The sequence below is a fragment of the Carcharodon carcharias genome, chromosome 5 (genome assembly GCF_017639515.1).
Source record: "Carcharodon carcharias isolate sCarCar2 chromosome 5, sCarCar2.pri, whole genome shotgun sequence".
Lineage (NCBI taxonomy): Eukaryota > Metazoa > Chordata > Chondrichthyes > Lamniformes > Lamnidae > Carcharodon > Carcharodon carcharias.
Genome location: NC_054471.1, coordinates 37,398,533 through 37,407,857, shown reverse-complemented (window position 1 = coordinate 37,407,857; position 9,325 = coordinate 37,398,533). Strand labels below are relative to the sequence as shown.

The 9,325-nt window shown below is 48.6% G+C and overlaps 1 protein-coding gene across 1 annotated transcript; it reads left to right on the top strand.

Moving 5' to 3' along the window:
• Positions 1-4,117: 4,117 nt before the first annotated feature.
• Positions 4,118-8,797, top strand: LOC121278439 (cytochrome P450 1B1). The gene has a single exon (XM_041188871.1). It carries the CDS (start codon positions 4,167-4,169, stop codon positions 5,814-5,816), a length of 1,650 nt encoding a protein of 549 aa, XP_041044805.1. The 5' UTR covers positions 4,118-4,166; the 3' UTR covers positions 5,817-8,797.
• The last annotated feature ends 528 nt before the right edge of the window (positions 8,798-9,325 follow it).

Genomic DNA, 9,325 nt, shown 5'->3' with positions numbered 1-9,325 from the left:
CTATTAAATATACCCATATCCTTTAGTTACCTAGGGAGAATGTACAAAATGCGCGTATTTCTGTACCCATAAGCATATGTTTGTTATTAAACATTTACATGTACTTTACTTACTACATGTATCATATAACATTATATTTGTATATATGCCAACCTATAAATTCCAATATATTGTAGAATTGTTCAATTGTTGTTTACCTTTTGTACATCGTCATGTTATTTAGAGAAGCCAGAACAGTTGCTTATGTAGCTATCGGTCTAACTAGCTGGCAAATATTTTACCTCTCCCTCGACGGCCTTTACTTTAGCAATTCGATATATATCTATTTTCCAATACTCCTATTTCTATCGATGAGTCCACCTAAATCCATGATATTTTAGCTCGAATCCTATTAAAATCCCCATGTATATAATAGTAATTGTGGAAAATCTCATGGTTTTATATTTGAATTAACGATAAATAGCCAAAGTCCTGCCCAATCCAGTACGACCGCAAAATAGCGGAATTCCATAGATGTTAATATCAGTCACAGAAATACTGCAACAGTTCGACAAACCGCCGGGACTTGGGGCGATTCATTTTTTTTTGCTCATGTCTGTTTGACATTTTCTTCAGCCTTACGAATACATATTAGTAATACTGAGGCCGGGGTTATTTCTCACGCATCTGCAACTAAGTGGAAAGCTCCCTCGCTCCTCGTAAAGAGGCTTATAGTCATGTGTGTGGGATGGGGAGCCAGGCGGGAGGGAGCGTGGTTTAAAATGGTACCTCGGATTTGAGTTTAATGGTTTGAAACAAAGGTGTTGGTTATCTACTTGTATTGGAGCGACGGCAAAAATGGCATAGCACGGCTCGAAGGAAGCACAACTTGTACTTATATGCCATTTTTCAAGGTGGTCAAGGGTCTCGTGGCCCGTGTTATATGATTAAGATTTATGTGTGTGTAAAGGAAGAATTTGATTTGTGTAAGTAACTAAGGGGGTTGTTGGAGAGGAAGTGAGGTAGACACGATTCAGTTGCTGTATGAAACACTCACAGGCGAAATGATGCGCCTGTGACTGACACCGTGATCTCCCCGGGTCCGCTCACTGCGGCAGCAGAGAGCGCAACAACTCAAATTCCACTGTGGGAGCGCTCCTTATCCCAGAGAGGCGATCAGTCTTTGAACTGCGGTGCGCCCGGGAGGAGAGAAATGCCTCACTTCCATTACATTCCTAACTTTCCTAGGTTCTGACGGAAGGCCAGCGACCTCAAATGCTAACTGTTTTTTTATCTTCACTATTGCTGCGTGTTTCCAGTATTCTCAGTGTTTAATAGGGAAAGAAATGTGCCTAGCGGAGAACATCACGTTAAAGCTAACTAAGAAAGGGCTGGTTACTGCGTATTCGTTCGGAATGGGTTTCTCAAAGGCACCCGCACATGTACAGAAATAAAGAGATGCACAATGAATAACGCCTGTTACAGCCTCAGATGTCCAAAGCCTTTGCAGCCAATGAAGTGCTCTGCGAGTGTAGTCACTGTTCGAATGCAGGGAAGGTGGCAGCCGAAATGCACAGCAAGATCCCACAAACCACAATGTGATCATGGTATCTGTTTTAGTGATGTTGGTGCACACACACGCACACACACACTTACACACGCGCACATACACACGTGCACACGCTCGCACACGTATGTTTCCGCGTATACATGCGTACACGCAAAACACTGCTGCACACACGCACACACTTCATTCAGAAGCATAAACTTTATTTCATCATTCATGACGTGTTTTTAAAACTTGTCTTCCTTCAACTAAAACCCGCATACTCACCTGCACAAGGCTGCTTCCTGTTATCCATTTAAATCTTTTGCCTGGCTGAGGAAGCCGAGCATCTACTGCATTTCCTTCAGCCGCTGTCTCTTGTGACTCTGGTCTTTGGACAGTATTGGGGACTCGCTGGGTGTGGGGCAATGCTGCCAGGAAGACATTTCCTCCGTTCCGGGGAGGTTTTGGGGTGTGTGTGTGTGTGTTTGGGGGTGGAGGGGAGGAGGGGCGGCGGTGTTCGATGTTGCGATGGAAAGCAGTAAATTCGCTCGCTGCGGTCGCAGTCCCGAGCAGGGACTTTCAGCCCAGCGATGTGGGGACGGAGCAACAAGTGGAGGAACTGGGCGGACAGGGAGAGCAGAGAGGGGGAGCAGAGAGACGGGTAGCGGAGAGGGGGAGCAGAGAGAGGAGAAGCGGACAGAGGGGTAGCGGAGAGGGAGAGCAGAGAGGGGGAGCAGAGAGAGGGGTAGCGGAGAGGGGTAACAGAGAGAGAGGTAGCGGAGAGGAAGAGCAGAGAGGGGTAGCGGAGAGGGGTAACAGAGAGGGGGAGCAGAGAGAGGAGTAGCGGAGAGGGAGAGCAGAGAGAGGGGTAGCAGAGAGGGGGAGCAGAGAGAGGGGTAGCGGAGAGGAAGAGCAGAGAGGGGGAGCAGAGAGAGGAGTAGCGGAGAGGGGGAGCAGAGAGGGGGAGTAGCGGAGAGGGGGAGCAGAGTGGCAAAGCTCTTTTTAAAAAACTTTGTAACTTAAAAATGGGAGGTAAGGGATGAAGGATGGAAGATAGTTATACATGTACCCGAATCCTTGCGAGAACCGAGAGTTAAAAGAGTCGATTAGCTGGGATCGAGTGGAGGTGATAGATCACAAATCCAAACTCTAACCCGGCCTCAGAGAGGAAGGAGGAGGCGCTCAGATGCTAGTGGTTCAGTAAGAAAACCAGTAGGGCTGACCAATCTGGGTTTAATTCTCGGGAGAAACAGGGCGACAGTGACTCCAGGCATCGGTAAATGTGGGATGGGGGGTGGGGGACCGGGGGTGGGGGTATTTCTCAGTCAGAATCGTTGTTGCATCCAGAGATCAAGTCGGTCTCCCATTATCGTTTATTTAAATATCCCTTCCAACCCCAGCCCGAAATAAAGACTTTTGGTGACCAGACAATAATAGTGAATCCACTGCTGGAAATGTGGAATTAAAACAGAAAATGCTGTTGTTCTTGGTGAAAGGTCGATGACCTGAAACATTAAGCCCCTGTTTCTCTCACCCCAGATGCTGCCTGGCCTGTTGAGTGTTTTTCTGTTTTATTATTAAATCGGCGGGGGGGAGGGGTGAAATAAGACTGCGAGGCTTCAGGTTAAAAGCATCAATCTCCATTTCCAACCCGCTACTTGGAGATAAAAATTGCGGTCAGCCCTTTCATCTACGCTGCACAATGTAAATACGATAAGCAAACAGGCGGGGGCAAAAGGGAGGGGGCGGGGAGATCACAGACGGAAACGGTTCTTCAATCTCTCTCGCGTTCGCCCATTAAAAATCCACCGCTGGTGTCAGGTTATCACATCGTTCTGTGCGAGATTGCATTTAAATAGCCCCCAATCGCATCACGCTTTGCCTTCGCTCCGCACGCAGCTGGGAGGCGACAGCGGAGTGGCTGGAACAGCGCTCGCTGTACCGGCTGAGGTGACTCGGGGTGGGGTGGGGGTGGTGGTGGTGGGGGGGTGGGGGGTGGGGGAGGGGGGAGTTCACACCCCCTGTATGTGTGTGTGTCCCGGACCCAGCTCTCTCATTCAATCACTTATGACAAGACCAGGCAAGTTGGATGTGCCAAGGCTTTTTTCTTCATTGACGATCTAAAGCGATTGGAGCCGTTGTACAGAAAGAGGGAGGGGGGAAGAGACAAAAAAAGGGGGGCTAAATCCTTTTTTTTTGATCCTATTCGCTGTGACTTGGTAAACGCTGAGAAGAGTTTGCCTGCTCTGTGTGACGGTGGGACAGTGTCGGCATCTCTCTCTCTCTCCCTCTATATATATATACGTGCTCAAGGTGACAGTGATCCGGGAGAAGCTGAGGCTGGGACACTTGGTCAATTGGTTCCCTCGACCTTTTTTTCGTTTGCCACCATCTGCGTTATGTGCTGCTCAGTAACAACCGGCGACACAGAATTGGCTTAGCACGGCGGGAACCGCTGATCCGGCAGGAGCATCTCAGGAATATAGGAGCATCTGTTTAATTGCGAATATATATATATATATATATAAAACATATCCTTCTGCGTTAGCTTAGGGAGGGAGGTGGGGGGGGGGGTGGGGGAAAGCTTTTCGACGCGGGAGCAGGAATATGCAGAAGAGATTCAGCAACCAGGCCAGCAATGCTTTCCAATAAAACTTGCACTTTTGGACGTGCCCCGGAGAAGGGGATGTTGACCGAGAGCGGGCTCCCCGTCACGCCGAGCGTGCAGCTAGTGCTGGCGGCCGCTCTCTCCCTCCTGCTCGGGCTGCGCGGCTGGTGCTGGCTCCAGTGCCAACGGCGGGGCTGGCACCGGAGGAGCCCGCCGGGCCCTTTCCCCTGGCCCCTGATCGGCAACGCGGCGCAGATCGGCCCGGCCCCCCACCTCTCTTTCTCTAGGATGGCCGAGAAGTACGGCAGCGTGTTCCGCCTGAAGCTGGGCAGCCGCACGGTGGTGGTGCTGAACGGGGAGGAGACCATCCGCCAGGCGCTGGTCAGGCAAGGGGGGGACTTCTCGGGCAGACCCGACTTCACCTCGTTCGGCGTGGTGTCCGGCGGCCGGAGCCTGGCCTTCAGGAGCCACGGGGACCTGTGGAGGCTCCACCGCAAGGTGGCCCACTCCACCGTGCGGGCTTTCTCCACCAGCAACCTGGCCACCAAGAAAGCCTTCGAGCAGCATGTGGTGTGCGAGATGCACCAGCTCATCAGCCACTTCCTGCAGCGGAGCCGGGCGGGGGGTTACTTTGACCCGTGGGTCAGCGTGGTGGTGGCCGTGGCCAATGTCATGAGCGCCGTCTGCTTCGGCAAGCGGTACAGTCACGACGACCAGGAATTCCGCTCGCTGCTCTCCAAGAACCACCGCTTCGGGCAGACAGTGGGAGCCGGCAGCTTGGTGGACATCATGCCCTGGCTCCAATACTTCCCCAACCCCGTCCGCAGCGTCTTCCAGGACTTCAAGCAGCTCAACAGGGACTTCCACACCTTCATCCAGGAGAAAGCGCAGCAGCACCGCCGGCTTTTCCGCCTGGACCGGGTCCGCGACATGATGGACGCTTTCATCCGCATCATCGACTACGAGAAGGTGAGCAGCGACAAGGGCTTGAGGCTGAGCCCCGACTACGTGGACGCCACGGTGGGCGACATCTTCGGGGCCAGCCAGGACACCCTGTCCACCGCCCTGCACTGGATGACCCTCTACCTGGTCTGGTGCCCCGAAGTCCAGCTGAAGATCCAGGAGGAGGTGGACAGGGTGGTGGGCAGGGGGAGGATCCCCACCATCGAGGACCAGCCCCGCATGCCCTACCTCATGGCCTTCCTGCACGAGTCCATGCGCTTCAGCAGCTTCGTGTCCCTCACCATCCCGCACGCCACCACCCGGGACACGCTCCTCAACGGCTACTACATCGCCAAGGGCACCGTGATCTTCGTCAACCAGTGGTCGGTCAACCACGACCCCCAGAAGTGGCGCCAGCCCGAGACGTTTGACCCCAGCAGGTTCCTCAGCGAGGACGGCACCTTCAACAAGGACCTGGCCAGCCGGGTGATGATCTTCTCGGTGGGGAGGAGGAGGTGCATCGGGGATGAGCTGGCCAAGCTGCAGCTCTTCCTGTGCGTCTCGCTCCTGATGCACCAGTGCACCTTCACCGCGAACCCCCGGCAGCAGCTCACCCTGGACTTCAACTATGGCTTATCCATAAAGCCCAAGGCTTTCACCATCAACGTGACTCTGCGGGACACCATGGAACCTCTGCAGGCGGCCGTCCAGAGAATCCAAGCCGAGGACAACCAGTAACTTCTGGCTCTTCTTTGTGAGTTAAAAACGAAATACAGAAGAGTTTACAATTAAAAAAAACCGATTCCAACCTGACTGTGGCGTCCAGGTCCGAGCGCCGCTTGAGGCTTGTTGCTGTTGACTTTAACCCAATGTTGACTTTAACCCACTAGTGGTGTTGCACCTCATGGTTCGTGTGCCAATGGCTGGAGAAAAGGTATAGTTTTGTGGGAATGGTGAAACGAGTCCCCGTGTACTGACCTAAGTGCCTACTTGGGCAGCAAGAAGTGGGCAATAAATGGGGATCCTGTATATAACCTACTCCCAACATTGGCGCAGGGGCTTTCCGGCGATCAGCCTGACACAGACTCGAAATCAAACGAGTTTTTAAGAGTGATCGTCCGCGCACACATATCCACACTTGAACCCGAGATTCAGAACTTGATGACATTAAATAGTCTCCCGAAACTGCTTTAGGTGCGGAGGGAGCACAGCACCTGAAGTTTGCCGACATAACCAACAGTGACCCCCAACTCGGAAAGTCATTCGCTGTGTGAGAGGCTCTGAGCTATTTCCAAACACTGATTTCAGCTTCCGCCCTTCCTCTACTATCCCCATTGCCACTTTCGGATTTTCAGTAATGTGATGATTTGAAATAGTGATTCCAAACTGACGATCCTCAGGTCTTCATTTCTGATGAGTGACCTACACTGTCCTGTATCGGAACATTGACCACCCTCCTGACCCAAGCCCAATTCTTCACTTCCTGCTCAAGAGCATTCCTGCAAGCTGTGAAGCGGGGACAAACCAGTTACTGAAGCCCACTGGCTCTTTTCTGCAACGATTGACAGTGTTTCAGGTAGAGCCGGGGTTGGAGGTATATTAACAGACCCGAACGCCGCCACTGTACTACAATCAGGTTTCCCCCGCGTGTCTGACGCTGTAAGCTCAAACACAAAGATTTTGATATGTTAATCATGCCTTCCAGTATTATCACCTTATTCAAAGCGGCATGTACTTTATTCCCGTTCTGTTACTTTGTGGAGGCTAAAGCTATGGGCACATTGGATTGGTTGTAGTGAGAGACAAGCTCTCCCACGCACAGTTGCAGCAAAAGCTTATCAATGTTCAGGACAGGTAGTCGGAAATGGGAGGGAATTAATCTTGTCAAAAATTGCAAGCGGCGTCACTCCGGTGGTCTCATTTGGAAGGCGAAACTGCTTCACAGTTTGCACAGATGCTTGCCCCTAAATCGACGACTCAATGCTTTCGTCTGCACCTTAATTTGGCTACAACCTTCTTTGCTGGGACACCACTGCGCTTAACCAAAATCAAATGCGCCGATCAAACTTTCCGTAACTGGGCAGTCATTGTAATTTTACATTACATGGAAGCCATCATTTTTATCAAAAGTTAATAGATAAGTCTCAGTGCTTCTTCAGATACAATCCAGTGAGTACCGATGATGACAGTTTTTAAATCAATAACTTAATAACTTTAAGGTAAAGTATCATATAGCAGTAATGAAACTGGAAGATCTGAATAAAGCGACGGCCGCGGATCAGGTAGCGGCATCAGACGCGCAGTAATTGATTATGTTGCTAATGAAGGTAAAATTACAAGAGAGAAAATAGCTACAGTGCAAACGAATAATAATTGTGCTTTTATATGTTAAATGAACCGCTGTACAAATAATTAGAGCCTGTTAGAAATCAATGAAATGACAAGATTTGGCAGGATCTCAAGCTCATGATAGCTACCAGAATTGCTGTTTGTTACAGAACAAAAATGTAATTGTGTTGACTGTTAAAAATAATATGTTACTACTAACCCAGTTGATTAAGGCACAACCTGGTATGAAACTGACTATTATGGAAGACGACTCTTCCACGTTTGATATAGGGTCTGTGCTGTTAGCTGGTCTCAGCCGGAACAACGATTGGCCTCCTCATGCCTGGGCAATGGCAAGGGGAAAAATAATCACCCACTGCTGATCATTATCCTCTGACTCTTGCTGAAAAATCCAGTTGTGTGGATGTTGAGTGGTGAGGTTTGTCCATAATGCTCTCCTGCCGTGGATAAAGCTTCGACTGGACAGGATCTCGCACACAGAAACGGTCATTTGGGTGAATACTGTAATACACTTCCCCTGTGAATTCATACCTCAGCCACACTGAACACTTTCAGGGGGAAAAGAAAGGAAACCGAGTAGCCTAATGATGGAATATGATTTAGGAGAGTGTGCTGGAGAGGGGTCCTGACAAACTGGGGTTCAATTCATCTTATTATGGAATCGCTGTATGGAAGTTTATCTTCTGGGAAAAGATTGGATAGCAAAGTATATAATGAAGGTACCTGCCTAGGTCAACAGGAGTAAATAGGTAATCTTCACATTCAGCATTTTCATATTTATATTAGGTACAATACCTTCAGTAAAACAAAACAAATTAATATTTAAGAAACAAGGCAGATACGTTGCTGTCCATGGTGTACATATATTAATTTGACTACTTTCAGGCATCTTCTTTGAAAATACAATATCTGGCTAAATTAATGCTCTAATGCATGTTAAGAAAACTAGACTGGCTACAGAAAACTGGACCTAAATTTAAGCCTCAGATGAAACTGTAGATTGTTGGTTGATTTCATCACAGCAGTGGTAAGGTACTTCCCAGTATGTTAATGTTCCAATCCTTTATGCCTAATCCTCTGAAGTAGGACCAATCACACTGATAAGACTGTTGAAAATTAAAATAAAAACTTTTCACAGAAACTTCCTCATCATGAAAGTAAATTTTGCACTTCCTTATCTCCATCCTGCACAGGGTTCCAGTTGACCAAATTAATCAGATGCAACAAGGTTTATTTTGGATAGGAGTACATAAATTATAAAAGGGGTTCCCTCATCAGGCAAGGCTAAATCTAAATAAAGGCTTCCAACAGAACTGTTGACATCTCACAATGCAGTTTCTTTTCTTCAATAGACCAAACAAACAGCAAAACACAAGGGTCAATTGATTATGCAAATTTTATGGGAATTTTGCAAAATGATATAAGTTGCAAAAATGAGGAGGACATTTTCAATATGCAGGAAATCTTTTTTGTCTGTTCATGGGATATGAGCACCACTGGCTATGCCAGCATTTATTGCCCATCCTTAATTTCCCTTGAGAAGGTGGTGGTGAGCTGCCTTTTTAAACAGTGCATCTGGTGCAGGTATACCCACAATGCTGTTAGGGAGGGAGTTCCAGGATTTTAACCCAGTGTCAGTGAAATATAACAGTGATATATTTCCAAGTCAGGATGATGAGCGACTTGGAGGGAACTTCCAGGTGGCGGTGTTCCCATCTATCCACTGCCCTTGTCCTTCTAGATGTTAGTGGTTGTGAGTTTGGAAGCTGCTATCTAAGAAGACTTTAGATGATTTCAGTTATTCCAGCAGAAATCACCCTACCATTCATTGAATTTTGAGATCAAATCACCAATATCGAAAGGACCAGTGATTTCAAATATTAATAATTTGATACAAT